Here is a 26,186-nt window from a genome sequence, read left to right as displayed (position 1 = left end):
TCAAATCCCCCTTTCATAATGTCAGACTCTGTAACAGTGGTACTTTTATACCTCTTTTAGCTCTGCAAGTCATTTAGTCATTTAGTGAGAACTATTGGTGATAGGTGGACAGTTAGACTGAATGATCTTGTAGGTCTTTACCAAACTTGGTGATTCTATGATTTCATACTGACAGTGTTGCAGAGATACCTTTCATCCACCAGTGAAACATAACTGCTTTGAGAGTTAAACATTTGGTGTTGGATGGACACAAATGCCACTGAGAAAAAGGGAAATATATGCAGGATGGCTTGTTAAATTGAAAAGAGAGAAAGGGGAAATTTTTAAGTCTGAAAATTGCAAGCGTTCTGGGGTAATTTTAGTTCGGGTGTACAAAATATCTCAAGTATGCATTTAATCTAAAACGCAGCACGTCCTCTGACATAGTTCACTAGGAGAAATGTTTGGTGGCCCATGGATGTGCAAAAGGAAAGGCAGCAACTACTCAGTCACAGATCTTTTTCCTGTAATAGCTGTCTGTGCCTCAGATGCACCAGAACTCACAGAGCCCTACTAAGTCATATTCGGGGAAGGCGACAAGGAAAGGGGCACAAATCAACAGGGTGGAGAAGTAATAACTCAGGACTTACGGGAATGGTATTCAAGGAGCAATTCTGGATGCTTAAATATTTCACACATATTGTGATACCACACAGTATATACTTGAATAACGTATGAAGCAGGTAAAACAGTCCCATACATAGTTCAGCCATTCTTCTCATTTGAAGAAAACACATTCTGGCTTTTCGGGTGTACACATTGCCTATATATCATATAATTTAGTGGAATAAATCAAGGTGAATAAAGCAGAGATTTCCACTTCATATTTCCCCTATTTGAGTGTATTATTGTCATCTCTCACTGTTCATTAATATATTAATCTTTGGGCCAGGTATGTGCAATGTGCTCATTGTTCGGAAGGCTTTTGAAGTTCCATATTAGAAGTAAAAATAGGGGGAAAAATAACTTTAACAAGTATCCTGTTATCATTTTTAATCAATTTTAACAGCCTGAAAATCTAGCTGGTGATAGCAAGTTCTGTCAAGAAAGGAAAAGTATTCACAGGGAAAAGGATCACAGCAAAACGCTGGAGCTGAGTGACTGGTGTATTACACTGCAGTTAGAACTCAGATTTAGATGTTTTTCCTTCTTTGCAAATGTTTTGTATGTTCAGAATGAGCTAATATGGGAATATTAAGAATCAGCTCAGCACTATTTTATCTCCTGGGAACTTTTCACTGACGTAACTTAGCTACAAAATATCCAAATATTGAAAATAACACATCTGCTTAATGACAGGACAAATGGTTCACAACAATTCATCTAAATTAGAAAATAATAATAAAAAACCCTAGTAGTAATAATTATATTTAAACTAATTAGGACATTTGGGGTTAGTGCTATTTTTTCCCTCTCTTTGTGTTTGCCAAGCTTCTTTGAGAACTCAGAATTTTATACACAGCCAAGTGAAATTCCATATTTATTTCAGAATCACCATCCTGTCCTGTATTGTCCTGAATGTGAAGTTCTGTAGAATAAGTCAAACACTACTTTTTCTACTTGGAATTACAACAGCATTTGTCAGCAATGCTTCAAGAGTCAGCCATTATGTTGCAGTTCTGCCCAAATTTTTTATCATTCAAGCTAAGAAACAGAAGTAATTTCTTTACTCAGACCTTTACTTCAAAATACTTACACTGATGTAAAATACATTTCTTCAGCTTATGTAGTCATTAAATGCCAGTGTTAAACTAGCTAGCTCGGCTTTAATGAGAGTGGGAGAGTTAGAAGCATTCAGCTGCTTCTGTGTTTATTCAGCTTTTAGTGCAGTCCTCATGGAGACCAATGGCTCTGAATGCCTGCACCAACAACTGCCTGCTCAGTTGTGACTGCAGAGCTGTAGTCTGTCCCCAGAGCTCCTCAGCTTAATTCAAGGTCTCTACCAGAGTGTGACAGAATATCATAGGGACAGTTTACCCACACATGCATCCAATCAATTTTCCGTAGCCAGTTTACAGAAGTAAACTGTTGTTTCTGACATGATTCTTTCATGACTTCAGTGTTTGGTGTTCTGCTGGCATCATATGCACTAGCAAAGCCGATTTTCAGGGAAGTCTTAAGGAAAAGACAACGGATATCAAAAATACTTTTCCTTAAGTATTTGGTTATTCTTCCACTTAAAGTGGACTTAGCTTAATCTAAACCAGAAACATCAATAGCCGAGTACATTAAAAAAACCAAACAAACAAAACAACATATTACTTTCAATATTTTTCTTTTGCCAAAACTCACAGAAGCTCTCACTCTACTGTGGAACATCAACCATGAACATATTCGGGGGCTTTGATGTGGCTGAAAGCGCAGATACGGTCTTGGAAGCCCATGAAGCTTCTCAGTGAATTTGGAGCACAGTTCACTTCTCAACCTGGGTAGGAATCTCTCTGCACACCATGCTTAACACATTCTGAAATTCAGGACCCTGCTGAAGATGTGAATCAAGCAGACCTTACATTTAAAGCCAGTGATAAAGACTTACTGCTGTACCAGGTAGAACACAGTTTCATGGTATTTCAGAAACAGGAGGGAGGCAGTATGAGTCCTTCCATGGGAAAGACGCCTTCAGATTCTTTTTGCTTTTGAGCTGGCACTTGTAGGGCTTTCTGCTGTCCATACTGTGGATCTCTATTGTGCTGTTGCTGCTAGCAAAGCCCTGATGTAGTTGACTAAGCCCTAGAAAGCACAGCTTCTGGAGAATCTGTTATTGGAAGATCCTCAGGCTATCGCTCAATGAGCAATTTAAGCTGGCTAAGACTATGTTGTTGCAAAAGAAATCAGTGCTTTTGTCCTCTGCCACTGGCTACTTGCTCCCATTTTCTCTCCTCCATCTCCTCCCTTCTTCTGGAGCTAGCCTTATTGTGAAATAAGGCAAAGAGCTGACCTGTGCTTAAATTAACAGATCACTGGTTTTCAGCCGGATCTGTGCTGGTTTGATAGTTTATCAAGTATCTGAACACTTGCATTGATGCAAAGTATAGATCAGTACAGGGACTGAAAGTAGCAACTGAGCAAAAATAGGATTATGTATTATTATGATATATTATATATTGTATTATACTATACATAATATTATATATATTAATTAATATAAATTATATTATGTATTATATATCATATTAATAAATGATATATGATCATTGTGTCTCTATATATTATTGTGTTAATATTATGTATATATTATATATACATATTATAATTATAGTATATAGCATATAATATATATTATTAATATTATATATATATTAGATATACATATTATAATTACAGTATATAGCATATAATATATATTATGTCTATTATTATATAGCCTAAAATGTTCATTTACATTGGAAAAGACCGAGAAGCAGTCAGCATCTGTTGTGCTTCATTCTGACAGCAAAAGCAGAACCTCCATGTCTGAAAAGCAGAGCTGAACCTGAAGGGCAAGAGATGTGTGTTGTTGCACTTTACAAACCAATTTCTTAGGTAATTTTACAGATGCTTACCCTCACTTGTTTTCTTTGCCTTACATACAAAATGGAGAATGTGAAGCAGAAAGGCCACCAGTACTTGTATGTACATACACTGCTGCTCCAATGACAGGTATTAGATAACAGTGCTATTAAATGCATCAATCCATTTTCATCTTTTTATACTTTGCTCATGAAGCTTAGGGAATGTAAAGAACTTCAGCATATCATGGGTGTACTTTTTGTTCACTTTGTCTTTTAAGACATGACATGACAAGAATTACAGGATTTCAGGCTTGACTAGAAGAGATGAAGCTTTTCAAGTATTAGTTTAATGAGCCTTCTCTAGCAGACATTTATTTCTCCCTTTTGCGAGGAAACAAAAACAAACAACTTGAGCCTCTTAAAATTCATTACTGGAAACACAACTGAAATATTCCAGATACGGACATCATCAGCCGGAGATGTAATAATTATCCATTCAGGAGAAACTTATAGGCAAGTGAGAGGGATACTTCTGACAGCCGTTTCCTTCAAAGCTTTGAAAAGTATTTTTATTCCTGGTTATGTTGTGAACACAGGAACATAACTATAAGGCTTCAAGTTACAAGCATCAGAGAAAATTCACAGCTATTTGGGGTGAAAGTGGTAAATACAGGGCTTCGTGAAGTTGTATGCAAGTAAGAGAAGATTTCTTTGTAACCCATGGGTCACAGGACCAAAGAAATTTCTTTAATATTTGCTTCTGCCTATTAAAAGGAAGATGCATCTAAATATAACCTATTTTTTTCCAGTGGCTGTTGATTCTGATTGTAAAGTTGAAAACAATTTTTATTTCCTGTCTTTATTTAAGTTATCTAGAACTAAATTGTAGATGTTCCCATACTTAGCCAGGTATCTACTTGTGTAAAGACTTGCTGAGAGCTTGTATCACTGTCATACGTCTGCAGTGCTTTCTCTAGGTTATTCTTAGAGCTTCCAAAATTTCAGAAGTGCCACTAGTCCTCAATTTTCAAAAAAACATTGAGACATTCAAAGTTTCTACAGAAACAACATTTGGTGCTTTCATGTCAAGAAAATTACGTTTTGTAATGGGACAAGATTTAAAACCAATTGCAAAAAATAAAAGAGAATAAATGAGACTTACCACAACTATATATCGAGGCCTAAACTGGATGGTTCCAAATAAACCCAAAATGACTACTATTATTTGTAAGAAATTGCCAAGGATAGGAGCCCATTGGAAACCAAGGAAGTCGAAGATCTGTCTCTCTAATGCTGCCAGCTGTAAAAAAAACACATAAAGAGAACATCTGCTTTTTAATTATGTGTGAGAGAGAATATTTTTCAGTTTTCATTTGTTATTTGTACAGGCTTAATCAAACTGAAATATAGCAAAATTCTGGAATCTGTATTTCCAGGATGCAGCTCATGTCAAGTGTTGTCAATATGCTGCTATCTGTCTGAAGATAGCTACTAGTCATCGTACAGATCTCCTAACACAAAACTCTTGAGAAAAATAAACATATCAAACTTTAAGAAACTAGTTATAAAACCTCCATATAAAACTTGCTTTACAAACCAATCACAGAGAAGTTTTATTTTCTCCTCATATGCTGGAAAATACAAGGCTTAACAATATTCATTTAAATACAAAACTTGTTTTACATAGAGGCTCACGAAGATTGGGCAAAGTTACGTGAACCTTACTGTTGTTCCTGAATTGACATCATGCTCTCTCCTTCCTACGCCCGTGCTTTCTTGTACTTAGTCCCAGCTAGACTTTACTGTAAATTCCTCAGTCTCTTTCTTAAAGGAGAGAGATTTGGGCCAAAAAGGACCAGGATACAAGTTTGAGAAAAAAAGGGTATAGAAAACCATGGAATAAGCTGCTCTGGAGCCAGATGATCTACCTGAATGCTTCCAAATGCTGCTAAGCCATTTTGGGCAACTGCAATTCGAAAAGATGCAGTGGCAGCCCATCAGCTCTCTTATTGTATTTTGGAAGGACTTTTAGGGGCATAAAAGTGAAGGAAGTGGAGGAGCATCAACCTTCACTCCTACAGCAGTATATGGTTTTCAGGTATTTCTGCACTAGTAAAAAATAATAAATAAAAGCAACAAAACAGAATTCTCTTCTTGCTCAGCTCCTGCAACAATTTATGAACATCTCTCTAGTAATGTCAGCTTTATGATTCCTCTGCAAACCCATTCTCTACTCATTCTTGACAATCCAGCCTATTGCACTAAAGATACAAAAATCTGCTTTCCTGGCAGCACAATTATTGAAGTTTAAACTTGGTTCAATATTTTTCCAATCATTGTGATACTTTTCCTGAGCAGCAAAACAGAACTCTACTGAGCAGCAAGTGACTTGCTGTGATTGTCAGAATTTATTACGCATCTACTTGATTTTACTGATTTTACTACATTGTTACAAACCCAAAATTTTACTGAAATATCCACTTGTAATATTTATAACTGAAACAGAAGGAGTAAGCATGGCCCTAAGAATACCAAAGTATTATCATATGTGGGCATCTGACATAAAACATTACAATTTTCACATAATAGCCATATTCAGTCCTCACTTACGAGATGGGCCTATGTGTACTTGAGAGCAGAATTGGTCCTCACAGTACAAAAATCATCCCATATGTAAGCCATGAAAAAGGTCTGTATGCTGAGGTTAATAAATATGATAAATGTTAACAATTAAAACAAACAAAGGTTGAACCACAAACCTGGTGTTTATCAATCAGTGAATTTATTCTGACTTTTATCAGCTAACCATCTGGCACAGTATACAGATACATGAAAAATTATCATGCAGCATGCAATATTTAAATGTTATCCTCCTGAATGAGTGTGATACTCATCTTTCTTGTGCTGCAGGTAGGAGAGAAGAACAGAAGGAACACTTCTACATGGGAGGAAGCTGTTGGCTCATGTGGCATGAGCTATCTACCTTGCTACCACTCTGCCCTCTCTTCTGTTAACTCATTGACCTGTACCATACCAAACAAAATTTTTTTTTAATCCCTTAGGCATGGAAAAAATCTACAGAAGTTAATGATGAATCTAGATGATGACATATTTGCATGGACCTCTCAAATGGAATTTCAGTGTATAAAATCCTAATGGTGCATTTTTCACTTACATGGAAGTATGTGGGCTTCCTAACCAGAACACAACAGTAACCGTGATATTACTCTCACCATGTCTTCCCCTTGTAGTAGTTTCAGGGGCATCACAATAAGGTCCTGTTTGGGACTTCACTACTGAAACCTCAGAATCACTTGCTCTTTCTAACACAGTTCAGATGTCCTCACTTTGACAATACCTTTGTCAGTAGCTTTTTAAACCACGGGACACATCACAAGATACAGTAGAAGGGTGCTTTAAATCTCATGTGACATTATTATAGAGAGTTTCAAAAACTCTGCCTCTTTGGCATGTGGTTGGGGATGCCAGATCAGACTCAAACCTACTCATCAACCAACCTTGATATTGACTGAAACTGCCATGTAGCAAAGTCTGCGTTTTCACCCAGACTAATAAATGGAGCGTGCCCTGTAATGCTCCCAAGATAGAAAGCAGCTAGCTTAGGATTGTCCCCTTGCCTCCAGAGACCTTGTCTTTGAAACAGGCAGCTGTGTGCAAACTATATACATATCTGCCTACCCAAAAGAGTTTGTTGGCCATGGGTGCACTGTTTGGTGAGACTGCTGGACAAAATGAGCTTAGTAAACATGAAAGAGAACTCAGTTTGCTAGCATCCACAATGGCATGCCACTGTCTGGCTTCTTCCTTAGGTATAGGTGAAATTGCTGGTAGAGTGAGCATATGGCTCAGCCAGAATAGGGACTGAGAAAAGTCATTACCCACAGATGGCACGTTGCAAGAGATGGATGCTGTGCTCTCTTAGACATTTTATGTGGTGCTGAAACAGTGTGAAAGACAAAAGCCTGCAGCACAGATAGAAATAAAGTTATGTAGTATGTGTCCCTTAATGCAGTCCTGGGCAGGACAATTGATCAGTGCCTTAAATGCCTGAAAGACATAGTACTGCAATGGCAACAAACACAGCCACCATGTTTTGCCAACAGACCCATGTTAACAGGCTGGCTACTCAGCTTATGCCTAAACTGGATCAGAAACATAGTTTGCCTACAGGTGTACCTCCACAGTATCTGTCAAGCAAGCTCTGAGCTACACCTGGCAGAACTGGGCTCCTCAAAACAGGGTAGTGGCCAGAAGCATCTCCCAAATGGAGATGTACAAACGCGTGTATGCATCATAGGTATACACACGCATACAAAAAATACTATTAGCCTTTTTGTTGACTACTGTGATAAAGGCATTCACCACAAACAGAGAAATAAGTTTCAGTTTACTTTTCTGACATCTACCAAGGTATTCATCCATTCCTCCCCTCCTACCATCTAGGATACCAAAAGGGAGAGCTTCTTTCTGAAGCTGTGTTACCACCAAAAAAAGAAAAAAGAAAGAAAATAATTAAAAATAGCATTTTCTAAGTCCAAAAGAGAGCAGAAGCAGAAATACAGCCAACTACTTAGAGTACTTATCTGGAATTGGGAGAGTTGCTTGTATTTCTTGCCTGCAGGGCTCTTTATTTTTTATATACAATGACAGCAGGTAAAACAGGAGTCCTGGGAGCAGAATGCCAAGTATACAGGAACAGTCCTTCCCCACTAATAAGTGCTTTTGCCATTGGGCTGTGCAGTAAGTCTTGCCTGTGCAGCTAGGTCACAATTACTTCCTTCTTGCTGTCAACATGGGGTAATTTTTCTCATACTGACAACCCACAGAATATATTAGCAGGGAAAAAAATGTAAAGAAAAGACAGAGATAGAGGTATGTACATCCTGCTCAAATTACCACTCTATTCTAAGTTACGAAAATCTTCTTAGATTCAGTATGGAAAGAAGTTAAAAAATAATACTAATAATTCAGGATTATGGCAGAGGAAATACATTTTGTTCTGGTTTCTTTATACTACTAAATAGAGATATACTATACTATATGTGCTGCTGTTTTTATTAGTACTATTTCACCCAAAACAATTCCCAAGCAGAGTTGAAGAGCACAGACTGTTTAGATCTGTGAAAATTACAAAAAGCAGATCTTATCCTGGTCTACGATTTAGGTAATTTACTACACAAAAATCAACAGTATAGGAGGTGGAGAACAGGTGCACAATTTCAAACTATTTTTGCACGGATAGGAGAAGTCAGTACTCCACATGGGTCCAGAATCTCAGTAGCAACAAGTGACTGCCAGACCAACCTCAACCTTGTGACAGCTGGAAAGGAGCTGACACTGTGACAAAGATGTTGGAGCTTTGGGCATGTGATTGCTTTGGGCAATGTGATAGATTTGAAATGTTTTACCAAAAACATTCTGCTAACAAAGGAGCTCTGTTTCTGAAAGAGAAACCTTCTCGACAGAAATTCTGTTTTCATTACCATTTTCAGGTTTTTCTGAAAGAGAAAAGAAACAGATAAACCTTGAAGGCAAGACAGAGGTTTCCATAATAATTTGGCTCAACTTCTCCCATGGAACATAGCTAAAAACTTAGCAGGGCAGAGGAGCTGAAGGTTGACAAAATGGCTATGCTCAATGTGGGGGGTTTCTGGTTACCAGAAAGTGATAAAGAGATCATATCCCTTTTAAAACAGGTACTTGTTTCAACTGGAACGAGTGACAACTAAGACAACAAAGTTCAGGAGTTTCCATTAGAAACTGTAACAATTAACAATAAAAGTGGAAAGAAACTCCAGACCTTTCCCACAAACAAAAGAGGGTATCATTTTTAGTAAATTAAAAACTGTTTTAAATGAAACTTATGTTCTTTTGTATAAAAATATGTTCATGAGAACTTTTAAAAATCCAAAGTTGATAGGAAATAACATCTTCTTATCATAACAACAGGAAAAGCAAATGTAGTATTTCATATTACTGATGCCAGGGGAGTGCTTTGTTATTTAGCCAACATAAGCACTGACAATCTTGTGATGTGAAGTGCACAACTCAGGAGACCAGCACTAGCAGTAAAATGCTCTGCCAGATCACTTAATGAAGATGTGATGCACGTTTCCTGTTCTTTTACCTCTTTCTTTTGCTATGTCTATTAAACATTCCCTCTTTCTTTAATAAAAGGAGAATGTAATAAACTACAAGATTGGGCTGCATTAAAGACTTCTAGGCTGAGCTTTTTCTGGCCACGTCCAAGCCCTTTAGTGTTAAGACTAGGGAAAGGTCAAGTGAGCTAATCTTTTAGAACTTCTCTGCCTGGGAAACACATTTAGGACACCTTCAACAGACAAAATACGACAGCTGTAGCCTCAGTGCTCCTCCGGTGAAATAGAAACAAATGTGAGACAGCAATCAGCAATACTGCATAACATCTACAGAAAGGAATCACCAAGGTATTCATGTTCAAATTTTTGAGATCACGCTCCAACAAATGCCACCTATGGAGTAAAACCTTCTTCTAAATGCTCTGGTCCTATTATACCTCAAAGTGTATATCAGCAGCTGTCTGAATGACGACTTACAAAGTCAACTTTTCAAAATGAGTGTAAAAGCTCAATTTTCTCTTCTGTCAGAAAGCTCATAGATAACACTGTTTTATATTTTAACAGAAAAGCTTTTGTATACAAGACACATTAGTTTGAGATGAATAAAGAGATACATCCATACAAATACTTAATGGAAAGAGTAAATGGATTGAGAAAAACATGTTCAATATGTAACAGATAATTTTAGACAAGAAAAGTCTTAAAAATGGTTTAATATAAATGCAGAAATATCAAATGGCTTCATATAAAAGCAAAGGATTAATGATATAAAGAAATACCTGCAAACCTGATACCATATAAATTGCTGAGTTTACAAAATTGAGAAAGCTTAATAAACTCCGCATTTGAAGTTAAAAATCCGCTTCAGTATGTCATGTAAAACAATCACTAGAAATACTAATCAGAAAATTATCAATTCCATGCCCAAAAAGCTTGTATTCAAGAGATGTAACAGTAATCATAAAATAAATTACAGAGACATAACTGTGTTTTCAAAAACTTTTCCAAAATAATTAAAAAAAAAACAACACAAACAATTCTAAGAATTAGAACAAATGCCCACATAGATTCATATGACTTCCACTTTTCAAAAATCAACAGCGTACAAAGTGGTAAATCCAAAAAATATAGTCCAGATCATTTGTATTCAAAGTTCAAGTCTGGAATTATCTAAGCCATTTGAATTATGCATGTAAAACTCAGTGCTGGCTGATGCTGCTAATAATTATCACAAGAGAAGTGCCAGGGTACAGCTTGTCATACATACTAACTACTGGTTTTAAGGATAAAGATGTTTTTTTCCAAAACTCTTTGCTTCATCTTATCACTATAAATTTAATCTGTGGCTTTAGAAAGAAAGACTTTCCAGGCCCTGAGTGATCTCTGAGGACTGTTGCTCCTTTAACAATTACCACTATTTTCCACAGCCAAGGCAGCGTACTGAATAACAGATACAGAATGACTGAATTTGGAAAGGCCCTCTGGGTCCATCTGGCTCAACCCCCACAGGGGCGCCAGGGCAGGGTGCCCAGCCCATGTCCAGACAATTTTTGAAGGCCTCCAAGGAAGAAATTCCACAGCCTCCAGGCAGCCCGTGCCACTGCTCCCTCTTCTGCACAGCACAGAAGTGCTGCCTGGTGTTCAGAGGGACATTCCTGTATGGCAGTTTAGTTAGGGAGATTAACTGTTAAAACTGAACTGATTCCCAGACCTCCTCCAGTAAGCTCTACCTGCAGCATCAGCACAACAAAGAGGACGATGTTGAAGCAGGAGTGGAGAGAAGCTCCACTGGCAGCTGCTTACAAGATCTTGAAGACTGGATACTCATCTGGAATACCAAAGACCATTTTTGGTGCCAGTTAGATTTGTCCTAAACCAAGCATTCTTGAGAGTCTTTTTATTTCTTTTTTTTCTTGACAGATGTTCCAGCAGGAAAACATTTTTGTAAAACCTTGGGGCAAACACATAATGTCCACAATGTACTTCTATAATAATCTGGACAATAAACACTTCCTAATTTAAGGGGAATAAATCCAGGAAGATGCTACCAAGCTAGCCTGGATAAAGCCCCAGTGCTGGAGAGTAGAATACTGAATTACCAGCTAATAAAATGCAGAATTTCTAACAGAGAACAGGTGATGCAAGAAGTAGGGTAAAAAAGTAAAAATTGTGTCAAAGACTGAAGGTAAAGCATAAAATGCTTTCATAAAGACCTTATATTCTTGCTTAGAATTTTACTGACTTGCTTGACTTCAGTAAGAAGGAACATAAGATTTAACATGAGAGAAATGTCAGGTTTGTAACAGAGGGCAGGAGGTTTAAATTTGAAGTAGAAGGGTAGTGTCTGATGTACACTATTTAGGAAGTTACTGTCCTTCAGCTAAAGGTTATGGCCTCCTTAACACCTTTGAACAGAGGCTTCATTACCAAAGATGAGTATAGCCTGTGTTGCAATGAAACGTTAAAATTTTTCTTAAATCACTTCTTTATATTTTTAGTAACAAGTTAAAGCAACTATCTGACCATTGAGGAGTTTCCCATTAGATTTTTAATTATTTCAGTTCACTTGTCTAGGTAAAATTCTAGCTTAGAGGCAATTTTAAGGTGGTAATCCCTCAGTAAATACATATATAAGATTATATGTCATGAAGTTTATTGGATTTCAAGGAAGGTTCTGAGCAAATCACTGATGCTTACAGTAAGTTGATTTTCATGAAGCAAAAGAGAAACTGCCAGCCTTCTGACAAGTAGTCAAAGGAAAAACAAGTCTGATGATCTAATATCAAAAATAGCTTTGCAGTGTTGGTCAGATAGGTAATTGGCTGTCACTTGGGTAGCTGTAAGAGTAGATAAAATATAATGCAAAAGACATATATGGCATTGTTGCTGAAGGAGCTCAGTAAAAGAGAAGTAGTTAAGGTTAGTGAAGGCCAAAGCAAAGAAACAATGAAAAAAAAACCACACAAACGGCAAGCATGAGGTAGGTCCTCATTTTGAAGAGATTCTGTATTGCTTTTCAAGAGTGAAAATTATTCATCACTTGTTCTACTCTTACAGGTACTCATACAGAAAATTTTCAGAACTAGGTAATGCTCTTTGCACCATTCTTGTCAGTGTTTTAGTGAAGAGGAGGATGACAGTGATAGCACATAGTATAACAGAAAAAAAAAGAAACAGAAAAATCATATTTGGGTAAAATAATTCAAAATATTTCTGCAGAAAAAAAAGGAGTGCCAGTCATCAGCACTCCACTGGTGATTCTTTCAAAACTGCCTAAGGAAAAAGACAGGTAAGTGGTGAGCAGGATATGTTAACTTATTTTTGAAAGCCAACATACTGTACTGTCTCAGAACCAGCCACTGCAAAATGACTAGCAAACTATTAATCTTCTCTGAGAATTCAGTCTGTGGCATAAAAAGGAGTAAGTAAATGGCATGTCTTAGAAGTCTGTACCAGTATATTTAAGATACTGAAAGGGTTCTTTTCCTTATCTCATTTTTGCCACGTCTTAACAAATGTTATTAGTTTTTAATAACAGCTTAACATTATCAATCAGGCATATAACCGAAGGTATTTCCTAAAGGAAAAAATCACCAAATTCCAGTCAAGCTTCTATTTTTGGCTCAGAAAAATACCTCAGCAGGACCTGGCTCAGAAAGACAACGATAAATCATTGAAGAGCCTCATCAACATAAGAAAAAATAGTCTGCCATTATGTTTTCTGCAGGGTAACCTGACTGAAGTGATAGAAAAGCTACTATCAAGTAGTCCCACTTCTCAGAGCACAATGGGTGCCAGTATGATATACTTGAGGCTTACAGCTCCATTTAAACCAAACAGACATTTAAAAAATGCAGTTACAGTCAATTAGTAGTCGAGATAGGGAAAAAGCCAACTATTGTTGTAAAACCCTGTAGTGCTAGCTTGTTACAGAACAGTGATCTAAGATTGAATTTCAACCCTCCAGTGAAGCCATAACTGATCCTGAAACACCAAAGTCAAGCTCCTTGGCTGAATGACCTATGCAGTCTTACTAAAAGCTGGAATGAATGTGCTTATGATGGCATTTAAGACTGCCTCGGTTGTTTCATTTAAGTTCCAGCACATATATAGCAAAAGACAGTATAAGAGATAGTTATAGGTTAAAGATCCTCTCAGATTTCTACCATCTTGTGAACGATGAAGCTTAAATCAAAAGATACCACAAAAAGGAGTAACGCAAATTAAAATGCTTTCTTTTTAATTATGTCAGGCTACATAAGCAAAAACTTTAATCCAAAATAATGCATTTATTTATCATTTCAAATCCTTAAAACCTAACTTACCATAATTGTAGTGGTTTGAAGTTTTGTTTGTTTGTTCATTTAATTGCACATTCAAACCTGTCCAATAAATCTGTATATTTGCAGGCTTTTTCACTTGCTGCTTATGAAATTGCTAATTATAACAGTTACTCATAAAAAAAAAAAACCAATAAAATATATTTATTGTTACTTCGAATTTTTGGCAAGTTTTGTGAAACATGGTTTCCCACAGGATGCTGGATTTTCCGTTAGGCTTCAGATTTGCGGTTCTGAAGATAAGGGATATCCTACAACACCAACTCTCTGCAGATAAGCATGAATCAAACCAGGCAGAAAAGTAGTAAAAGCCACGTGCTGTCTATTACTCCTAACTTGAGTAGAACATATCCTGACAGTCGGGAGAAGTTCATGTACCTGCCTCCCCAAATTTTTTCCTTTCTTTCTCCATAAATTTTCTCTCTAGTGCCTCTCTTGACTCTCAGCTATACAAAAATAGAAGAAACAAATAAGCTGCTGGCAATCCTCAGATACACATGGGAAAAATTAGGAATTTTATAACGGAGACTCAAAGGATGTGTCCAAAACCATCCAAATGGTTTCTACATTGCAGTTCATTCATTTGATACCAAATGCCAGACTCCAGCATACTAGGAAAGGATTGTGGATCCTTTGATTTCTTCACTGCCTGTGAAATTGATAAAAAAATCATCTGATACTTGACTGTTCCTCACTGCCAGGAAAATAGAGGATCTTCCTGTCCACAGCATAGCAACAATACCCTCAACCTCATTTGGACATAATGTACCCACTGTTTCCACATGCTGAAACAGCTGCTGCATTTATTTTATTTTGTTGTTGTTTTTGTTTAATGAGAGGAAAATACATTTAGGGAGTATGACATTCACCTGATCCTCTTCAGTAGCCTTTACTGCTGTCTTTTTCTTCTCTCTTAAGAGCTCTTTGTAATTCCCTACAGGCAGCCTAGCTCACCTTCATGAGGGCAATCAAATGAGATTGTTCATGACACCATAAATGAGCAAGTCAATTTACACTGCTGTTAGGAAAGTAAACTGAAGTAAATGAACCTAAGGCAGCAGCATTTAGAGCAGATGTCCAGGGCATTGTTTAAAAAATAATACGTACAAAACTGTTCTTTGTTCAAAATTCTGTGTAATCATGAATATCTACTGCTTCCAGCAGTTATCCCTGCTGTCTGCTGAAATCTTGCAAACTCAAAACATAAATCAGGATCCGCTGGGGCATGCAGCAGCTTTCATGTCCTAATTTCAATGAACTCAAGCAACTGGCTGGAAGTGAGCCACCAGTGGTTCTGTTTAGCATGTCCTTTGCACTGAATCCATTTTTTTCCTTTCAAGTATTGTAATATCAAATATCAGATCCTGCAGCCTGAACACATATGCAACATCCCATGAGCATCCTCTTGCCAGCTGCTACCAACAAAAATTAGGGCAACTGTTTTCTTTTTCTAATCTCTCCCACTAAGGGAAAGACAAAGATAGGAGTGAACAGCAGCATGACAAATTATTTTGACCTTGTGTTATCTGAAGTAATTTATTAACAAAGTTTATCGTATGAGGGCGCTATATTTTACAACGCTTTCTTTAGATTCTTCTGTGAGGAAAAGAATGAGAAAGATGAGAGCGAGTCCTAAATTCGTGGAAATATGAATTTAGCTTCATTGGAAATCCGGGAAGAGAAAGGTTCTGTCTTAATGCCCAGAATAGCATCAATGACTGACGCGTTAACCCCATCACTTTTCTACTACTAGAAATACTATTTGAAATAGTGTTTGAATGAATGGTTTGAAGAATGGTGAAGAGTACTTAAATTGTATGTAAAAGGCAGATTTCAATGAAATCTGTTCATACAGGTGATGCTCAGTGTGCTATTTCAGCATATTCACGGGGCTGGGAAGTAAGCTTAATCATGTATGAACAGCTGCCGATTCTCCTCTGTAGGGGGTGGTTTGTATATACTGTGCAAATAAGTTTACTGAAAGACATATCTATATAGGCCATAAATGCAGGAATGTTTCCGTTAAACATAAGGGGAGGTTTGAGGCTATTCTTAAATGTGGAAGAACGTAACTAGAGTTAGAGGTGGGAAACAACACAGCAATATCCAGCTTTAAGTTCTGCTTTTTTACACATATTTTACATGAATCTGTTCATTCTTTTGTAGAAATAATATCCCAAATTTCCAGTGACTCCTGTGACTTGATATCATGCCTACTGAACTCCATACAATGTTTCCTACAAATGTGTGTATATGTTGTTCATAAATACATATATTTTTTACTTGAAATCTGTCAACAAGGCAGGGTACACTATATACTATACAGATATAGGGTCTAAATATGAAAGTGCCCCACTATGAGGATGGTATCTTCTGCTGAGTGCAGGACTCTTTGCAAAGATACCAACTGGTGACTGATAACAAACAAGGTAAGGGAAACAGTCTGACTACCATAATGTCATAAAATACACCACCACTGCTCAAAGGCTAGAAGGAATTATCCCTAATTGCCTAGAGATGCTCATCAAAACTACACAGATAAATGGGAAGTGCAACTCAAATCATGCAATGTAATATAACATATCTGCATAGTCCAAGGTTTCCACTTTGGATTTCAGCATCATAATCCCTGATCTCAGACATTTTCATAAATCCTCAATTATATGTCACTCCATCAACAGGATGGGTATTTGTGTAAACCCTATATATGTTACATCCATATACAATTGACACAAAAAAGCAGCAGCCTTAATTAGTTGTAAAATTCCACACTTTGTGCAGCTCTTTTCTGAGCTGGAATACAATACCATATTGGGCAGGTCATTCACATTCACAGGTTATCTACAGATAACAGAAATACCAGTTACCGTGCTACGTAAGAGAGACCTCACAAACAGCTTCAGACGTGATTCTTACTGTAACAGCTGCTCTGTAGATCCCTCTTGGAAATATTCTGTAACTATACAAAGGGCCCCACAGGAAACACAAAGAGATCAGATGGTTTTACATAATATTGATGTTCAAGCTAATGCATAGATTCTACCTGAATGCTAGCAGGGCAAAAATGCTTCACAGAATGATTGGAGGTTGGAAGAGTTCTCTGGAGATCGCCTAGGCCAATCCCTGCTGAAGCAGGGACACCCAGATCAGGGTGCCTAGCGCCGCGTCCAAGCAACAGTGAAGGTCTCCAAGGAGGAGATTCCACAGCCTCTGGGCAATGTGTGCCAATGCTCTGTCACGCACACAGTAAAAACCATTTACTTTTCCAGTGCCTCACAGTATATAATTTCTAATGAATTCAGTAGGTATGCTATGACAGCATCCATGGAGAAAGGATAACATTGTAGAAACACAAGAAGCTCTGAAGCATGTTTCTTTCATCAGAAGATTCTGATAGGACTAAATTAGGATCAAATTCATAAACTTGAGCAAGTTGGTATTTTACAAGAAGCACAAAGGGAGACAATAACATGAAGCTAGGAGAATTTTAGAACAAAAACCCCGAAAAACCTAATTCTCTGCAGTAATTCCAGTGGAGTTATGGGGGTTGTTCAGGAACGTATGAACTACAGGATCATATAAATGAATACTAAATGTGCCAAAGGGTAGATCTGCCAAAATTCACCTTCAGCTCCATGAGATAAAAGGAGATCTTTATAATCCAACTAGACCATTACAGCTTTGTGAAATTTCCTCTATAAAATCAAGATGTTAAATCAACTGAGTGTCAGACAAATCAGAATCTGATTAGAGATACTTGTGGTGAAGAAAAGTGTGAGACCAACCAATCAATTGATTAGTGAATTAAACATAAGGATTAAGAAAAAAAAATCAGCTGCAAGCATCTGGAGAGGAAAATAGTATTTCTGGCTCCACATACAAAAAATTTAAGCCTCAGAACAGCAGCTGCTAAATGAGATCTCTAACACTGCTTATACTGGAAGATTACTATTGGGACTATGGGCCACAGTGTGGCTTTTGGATGGTATCATTTAGTAACATTTATTATGCAACTGTTCATATTAATGACAGAACATATAAATGAAATGCTGCCTTATCTCTTCTATGAAAAGGTAATAAAATATGTCTTAGAACATCAACTTCTCCTAGTATGCTGCAAAAGAGAAAGCTCATCTGAATATAATCTGCAGTGCTAGAAATATTCCAAGCAAGCAACAAATAGAAGGCTGGAGAGACAAAACCAGACCTTACTAAATTCTATGTACTTTGAGACTTTCAAGAAGTTTTACTATTTATATGATAGCAGATTTGGGTCACTGTGGTACAAAACTTCAGTATTGTGACTTGATTTCATGATTCACTAAAGAAAGAAAAAGAAGATTCCAAACATTTATTTGAGCACCAGTAAAATATCAACAGTGAGAAAACTTGGTAAGCAAAATTACCTCTACCAAATAGATAAATTTCATCTTTAGTGTAATATTTGTTTAAAGATCTTACTGCTGTGAAAGACATTCATAAATATTAGTGAAAAAACTGTTTAAGAAGACCAGGTTGGTAAGTATGTTGTTTGTCTTCCTTTCCTACTCACATTTTATCTACCAAAATAGCTAGATAATTACAAAATATAAAGGGAAGCCTTTCATCCCAGAAAAAGAATCACACTGTGGATCTTCTGCCTCATTTAATTTCACTTTGCAAGTTCAGAAAGGGAAGACATCAGAGGGAAACCATAATACTAGGTATCAATGAATACCAGCAGCCACATTAACTGGTCACATGTTCATATATCCAGTGGGTTTCGGTCGCTGTAAGAATACTTATTCCAGCTTAATCTCCCTGGTGGGAGACATCTGTTTTCAGCAGGGCTAAACAATCTGTTAGCGACAGAGTTTTCAGACTCCAAGGAAGGCAAGCTGTGGTCTCTGTTTTTATCATTGCTGGAATAGGCATAAAGACAAGGCACAGTCATCAAGCCTGTCTTATCTGATGCCATGGAAAGAAATGATAAACATTCATTATCTTGCAGAAGCTCCTGAAAACCCACTGTAAGGGGAGAAGCCTCTTTAATCCAGTGATTCAGCAGATAGGAGTAATATGGAGAAAGCTGATACAATGAAAAACTGCCATATTTCTCCATATGAGGAATGGTTCCATATCTGTGTAGTCTCAAAGCCCTTAGGGCTGGAAGGGTAGCAGACGTGTTTATTCCTCCTGAGTTATTACGTGCCTTATCTGGTTTGTCAAAATGCCTTCTCTGCACGCTCACACTTCTCTTTTGGGACATGCTACTCACTGAATCTGTATCAGGATCAACTGCATGTCTCCCTCTCTAAATTTCTAATGACAATGATTGTTGCATTTTTATGTCACCTTGGTTATGTCCCATCACCTGGTGCACTAGGTTTTATAACAGACTTCTGGAGTGTGAGGTAAACCATGTATTCCTTCAACTGCTGGACATTTTTTGTTTGTCAGTAATTTTGGATTAAAAAAAAATATGCAGCAAATGCATATGAAATGCATATGAAATATGTTTTGCTATAAAATAATCTGTCACTTTTTTAGGATTAATTTGGAAATATGCCACAACATGAATCTCTTCGTCATTATATTTATACCTTACAAACCCTTTTTATTCTTGGTCTCAATTAAGGGTTGTTGTATGGCTGCTGGGGAGATAAAAAGCAATGATGAGTTTTAGTGACTTGCCTGTACTTTCAGTGAAGAAGCAAAGCAAATCATAGGACATAGAATAGACCCAGTTAATATTTCCATGCCAGCTCCACACTGCTGCCTCTCCATTCCTTACTCCTTTCAGGAGAGAATCAAGAAACAAGAAGCAGCTTCATGCTCAAAGCAGTCTGCCTAGTGTGCTTCAAAGGGATACATTTTTTCTTACTGTAATTCTGTGCTGAAATTATCTAAAACATAATGCTTTTTGATTGCACACAGGCAATATGCTTAATCCATTAGCTTTTTGTAAAATCTTTTGGCTCTCAGAATCTGTAAGAAGTGCCTGTTTGTTTCTCACATTCTCTCCCTAAAAACTAGACCACTGTCTTTGATAGGAAAGTAGATTACTTAAGTATTTATTCTGATACAGTATTGTCATTTTTGTATTCTTAAATGTTCTTGACTTCCTGAGAGTGACTTATTGCAATTTATCACTTCTAAGGCTATACAACTCAATGAAATGAATAAAATATCAACCTTTATCTGCGTTGTAAGTACTAACAAAACACACTGAGAAGTACTACACTGAGTCATCACTACCTTCATTCTCCACCATAAACTCTTCACATTTCCTTTGTTATTATGTATTTTTCTCTAAGAGTCAGGAACTTCTGCTTCAACTGAAATACCCTTTGTGTTCAGATATAAATGCCCTCTTTATATCTGAACTGTTAAACAAGAATAAGCAGTGGTTCCCTGACTGTCCACATTGTCCAGCTCTGCTTTTGGCACCTTCATCCTGCACCTGGCAAAATCCGCAAGTACCTGACTTCCAGACCTACTTTTGAAAATAGCATTCACAAGAGTGGCCCCGTCACTCCATTTTCTAGAAATTCTACTCACTCTCATACCCTGTATTTTCCATCTCCATCTTTCCCCACCAACAGGTATAAAGTTGTTGTTTCACATTGTAAAAAACAACTCTGATGGGCTGCAACATGCCTTTTACTTTTTGTTTCAAGCTCATCTCAGACTGTTACAAGAGAAGAAAGGCACAGACAACAAAAGTGGTTTTGCCTCAGTGCCACACTACACTGCAGAAAGCCCAGAGGAGCATGCTGTGCTTCTTTCCCTTCTCTACTCTGTAGTGCAAAAGTACTCTGTTATAGTTCATTTGGCACTTGCAGGGCATTTTCTTACACTTGCTATTTTTAAATTCTTTTTCTAGCATAATACAGATGATGTAGATTAAGAAAACTAGTTTGTATATTGCCTATTTATCAAGCAATGAACACCTGTTTAACCAGGTAAGATACTCACATTCTTTCTTCTATTTTGCTCCACAGCTAATGCAAATTCATTTCTCAAAGTGAAGAATGGGCAGGAATCTGAGGCAGGAATAATGTACAAGGCATATCCTCAGGTGCATCTTTTATCTTATCTCTATTCTGGCTCTCTAATGATCCAACTTAAATTGTATTTTCACCAACTGTAAATTCAAATTCCTACTTCTGAATTTATAGTATTTACCCTAAAGTGACTTGTGGATTAAAAAATGTGCTTGTTCTGATAAGCTCTTTGTATTATCTACATAAAAGAATTAAATTCAGAGCTATAAAGGTTCATCCAAGTTGAAATGTAAATTAAAGCAGTCACTGTCCTGGAAGCCTGGAGATGCTACATGGCTTCAGGAATGCACATCGAGCCATCATCTTTCTATCTTCATTTTCTCTTCACAACTCATGTTTCTCCCTTTTCCTAAGCACCTCTCAAGGAAGAGTAAAGATTGTCTGTTTTGTTTTTAGTGAGAACATTATGCAAACACAGAACTATACCACAAAGCCAATATTTCAGTCAAAATACAATGAAAAATGCTGAGTCTGTCTACTGGGAATACTAAATTAGGAGAGTTATTTTCATTGTTTGCAGGGCATATACAACTAGAATATCTTGCTGAATTATGTTTTTAACCACATTCAGAATCCGCTTCCATTTTTCCATGTTACTATAAATTATTTTTTATTTATTCATGCAAAGATTGCAGAAAGTCTTACGAGAATAGAAGCCAATGAAATAGGAATAAATTATCAATTAAGTCATTCACTGGAAAGGTCTTTGGAAGAGCCAGAAACAGAATACATTTTCTTGATTTCTATTTCTAAGTCTTCCCTTACGATATATCCCAAAATGTCCACTCTATATGTGTCTCCATGCGTGTATAGAAAATACTTTCAGATCTTTATCATTTACCTAATCTACATTGTCCCCAGACCTGCACTGAACTGAACTGTGAAGTTCTTACTCCAGGAGGAGAACTGGCTCATGGCCTCTCACCTCCAGCAAGCAGTAGGACAAACTAATCTGTGGCAGCAAGTGTCTCATATAATCTAAATCCTAGACAGTGGGCACAGAACCAGGACAAGAACAGGTGTAGGAGTGAGATGGAGATTAACTTTTCAGGAAGCCCATTCTGGCCACAGGTACTTGCAACATTGAACAATTTCCTGTTGGTTATATTTGTTCCTCTACGATATGACCATTTTAAAGACTGAACTCTTACATCAAATAAAATTCTGAGTTTTCTTTGAATGACCAAAGCATTGAAATTAAGCTGATGTTACAAAATAAATTTCATCTCAGCCAAATGCACACCACAGACATAAGAAGGTAAGAGTTTTCCTGAGATATCGAATACCTTTTCAAAATCTACTATAATAAAGATTTTTCTTTCTTTGTAGACGTGAAAAAGTATCAGCTCAGACTCAAGCTGTTTACGTATATGTATATGTATATGTATATGTATATGTATATGTATATGTATATGTATACGTATACGTATATGTATATATGAAGACTGCGTAATATAACAGAACAATCCTGAAATAATGCTGCTGGAGTTCCAAATTATTTTGGGTTCTTTTTGGAGAAAGAACATGTCTAGCAGAATGAAACCTGAAGCACCTACATAAAAAACTAAGATATAGCATTGAAACATGTTATTGAAGAAATCCCTGAGAAAATGGTCACATTTTGACAACTAGAGTTATTCTATTTTTCACGTATTTGTCATATTATTTTCATGACAACTGAAATTTCATAAGATAACCAAATAAGCACATTACTGTTACACTAAATATAATAGTAAATAATTTACTTATGACTCCTTCAAAACAATTACATAACTTTAGTTCTCTTTTGGAACTTCTTTGGCATTCCAAAATGTGATGAAAAAAGAAGATCATACAATCAGATAATGCTTTGTCTAAGTCTTTTAAAATTTCTGAATACAAGGTACATAGACTCATTTGATAATGTCTCTCTCTTTAGTTTTTAACATCAGACATTCTATCAAATTATTGCAGGATCAAAAAATGTTTTATCACCTTTGTAAGTACAAACACCTATATCATTTATTTCTTTGGATTTTTTTTTTTCCCAAAAATGAAGAAGAAAATACTGATAAATCACTTCTGTCATTTCCATATTTTTAAGCAATCTATTCTATCACTACTATCAATACTATTCTATCACTTCTTGAGAGATTCACATCGGTGTTAACCTTTATTTTATCCCTTAGTATTAATGCTTATTTCTGTACTCTTTCTTCCACCACCATAGTTTTCTTGTGTTCTTTTAATAATTTTGGCCATTTTTGACATTTATCTGAAATTCCACATCTGAAGCTTTAGTTTCAATATATATTGTTTCATACTGGAATATTTATTGAGCTTTTCTTGATGGCTTTTCACCTCATTTCTAGTACATACATTCAATAGCAAAGATAGTTAAATTGCACTTAATATTTTCTGTGTTGCTCTAAAGTCAAATGTCTTCATTTCTCTTCTTTTCTGGGAAAATGAAGGGAATAGAAATTCTTTCCCAACGTCCAACATGTAAATTCTGTGGCTCAGCCAAAAGCCCAATAAGTTGTGTACTGTGGCCACTACATAGCTATACTCTTTTTATCTTCTGTACACTTACATACAAATGGATGTGAAATTGAAAATATTCAGTAATTTGTAAGTATAAGTTCCTGTTCATCACACTATATCATAAGTTTAGTTTTCTAGACCTTTTTTTATAGCAAAATACTTGCAGAATTCTTAAAAACTATTCTGCTTTGCAATTTTACCAAATATTTCCAAAAACAATCTAACAGAACACTGCAAAGCTGCTATGCTTTGATCTTATCTCATTATCTTCCTGCTGGATCTCTTGAGCTAAGTAAATTACGGAAAATATGTAGAAGAGAAAAAACTGCCCTTCTATACAGCTATCCCTGCTTTTTCAGGCATTTTCCTTTGTTTCTCTATTAATAGAGCCACCACATCAGTACACCAACCAATAATCAATAGTCAGTGTGGCTTTTGGTTGATAAAAGTGCTTTTTGCTAGCAATAATTCTGATCCTGTATTTTATTATGGTTCTCATGACATAGCCCTAGGGGAACTACAACTACTACAAAATCTCTGCTGAGTATGAGTATGTATGTGCAGAAAAGGGCAGACTGAATAATAAACAGCTGCTGTTAAAAAGTCATATTTAACTCTATGAAATGGAGCCCACAACTATAAGTTTCAGAGCCATATTTTTTAATTTTATGGCTTTCCATTTTTTGCAGCAGTTTTCAAGGAAATGCAGTAAAATGCCAGACAATATTTACTAAGCAAGTATCTGAATCCAGACTTCCACAGTTCAGAGTACAACAAATTAGTTGAAGGAAACATTAGGATAGTACAGTTAGGTTGTGGTTGTACTCGATGATCTTTAAGGTCTTTTCCAACCTGAGTGATTCTGTGATTACAGTCACAGAACTGCATTACAGAGGTATTATTTTTCACCCAAAATGAATAATGAGAAAGTTATGGAATTATGCATTCAGTCTAGTCACTGTAAAAACACCATATGCAATTAAGGCGGTCCTGTCGCTAAGGTGTAAGGTAAATCAAAACTAGTGATGAAATAATGGTAAAACATCTCATCTAGAGACCAAGCCTAGTGAAGTAACTGCAACCAGACCCGGCTCATTTTCTATCAAGCAATCAAAACCCCAATTATTCAGAGGTCAAGATACAGGGTGATTACTTAGTGGAATACTTGCTTTTGTTAAAAAATATAAACTCCATTAGCAACAAGGAATTACATTCCAGCAGGGTTAAGCAATATAGACCTACTAAATTCAGATCTGAAGCCATTAGATTTCAGACTGGAAATTCTGCAATGAAACACATGAAACTTCTTTTTCATAATTTCCTGTGATGCAAGTAAGGTTTTCTCAGCTTGGAATAATTGCCCAGACGTGATAAGACCTCAGACTGAAAGACTGACACTCAGAGATGACAATAAAAAGCAAATGAGCAAAGTCAATTCATCATCCAGCAAGAAGAAACCAAAACTACTCTTGGCAGTATTTTTTCATGTGGAGAAATAGGTTTATGGAGCAATAATGAAGGAAAGACAGTTTATCATCATTGCCCAGGATCTCTTTGGAGACAGAAGGACACGTTTTATAGCAGTTGTCACTACATAAGTGTTGTGGGTAGTTGAAAATTCTTGTCCCTCCATATTTGCTCATGCTTACTTTGGCATGCCAATTATTCACACATAAGAGCATAAGAACATTTTACCAGCAACTTTAATATATTAAAGATTGGCTGCATAGTGCTAGTATAGCCCTCTGCATTACAGCTAACTCTTTTTCTAGCTTGCAGCCAGAACTACAAAGCTTGTGCTGGTTGAAGAAATTAATAAAGGCTTTTCATCTGATTCTGTGATTCTGTGATCTGTTTCATGCAATGGCAGCACTGAAAGTGGCAGTGACAGGGTAAAGGACTGATATTGCATGGGCTGTGATTTCAGAGAACTTTATGTTAATCCCGATGTACAATTAATAGGTTTTAATTTGACTGTATACATTGCTAACCTGGACAGATATTTAATCTGAGTACACTTTGTGTCCTGTAAGGACCTGTGTTTGTTTTCATAATGTCAAAGTGTGCTTGGGAGCAAGCAGGGATCAGTATGAACTTCCTACTGAATGGGGAAAAAAATGCTCTTTTGAATAGAAGGTATAAATACCACAGTTGTTATGCTGAAAGCCTCTAAAAGGAAAGCAACTGCCAAGTGCTAAAGGCCTTTTTTGACAAGTCACAGAAATGCCATATGCTACAGGGATTTTTAACACTGGTGCAATTACCTGCAGCTGCAGGTGTTAATCAGAATCTCTGGGAGTAAAACCAAAAGAACCACTCCAGTTGATGGCTTATTGTGTTTTCTCTTTCAAACTAGTTCTTAAATTACTCCTATTGGAACCTGCACTATAAGGAACTAGTAATTTCTATTTTTCCAATGTTGAAATTGAACTACTCTTTCAGTCAATCGATTAAATAAAAATCAAATCAAATCAAGATATAAAAGGCTAACAAAGAAATGACAACTAAGAGACATTGGAACTTTCAAAACAAGTTAATAACCCAGTAAAGTTTATTTCCAAGTGAAATTATACTAGGTTTTAGCTCTGTCTGTAGTGATTAGAGGATAAAAAAAAAAAGAGGATTAAA

The 26,186-nt window shown here is 36.6% G+C and overlaps 1 protein-coding gene across 1 annotated transcript in view; it reads right to left on the bottom strand.

The window, feature by feature from the left end:
* Positions 1–26,186, bottom strand: part of NKAIN3 (sodium/potassium transporting ATPase interacting 3) — a 333,313-nt gene that overhangs the window by 161,582 nt on the left and 145,545 nt on the right. The window contains exon 2 of the mRNA XM_042869844.1: positions 4,693–4,830. Within this exon, the coding sequence (XP_042725778.1) occupies positions 4,693–4,830 (138 nt within the window). The remainder of the gene's footprint in view (positions 1–4,692; positions 4,831–26,186) is intronic.

Source organism: Lagopus leucura, unplaced genomic scaffold (genome assembly GCF_019238085.1).
Source record: "Lagopus leucura isolate 7727_CA_CO unplaced genomic scaffold, USGS_WTPT01 Super-Scaffold_100002, whole genome shotgun sequence".
NCBI lineage: Eukaryota > Metazoa > Chordata > Aves > Galliformes > Phasianidae > Lagopus > Lagopus leucura.
Note: the sequence above shows the minus strand (reverse complement) of the source record. Positions and strands in the feature narration are given on the sequence as shown.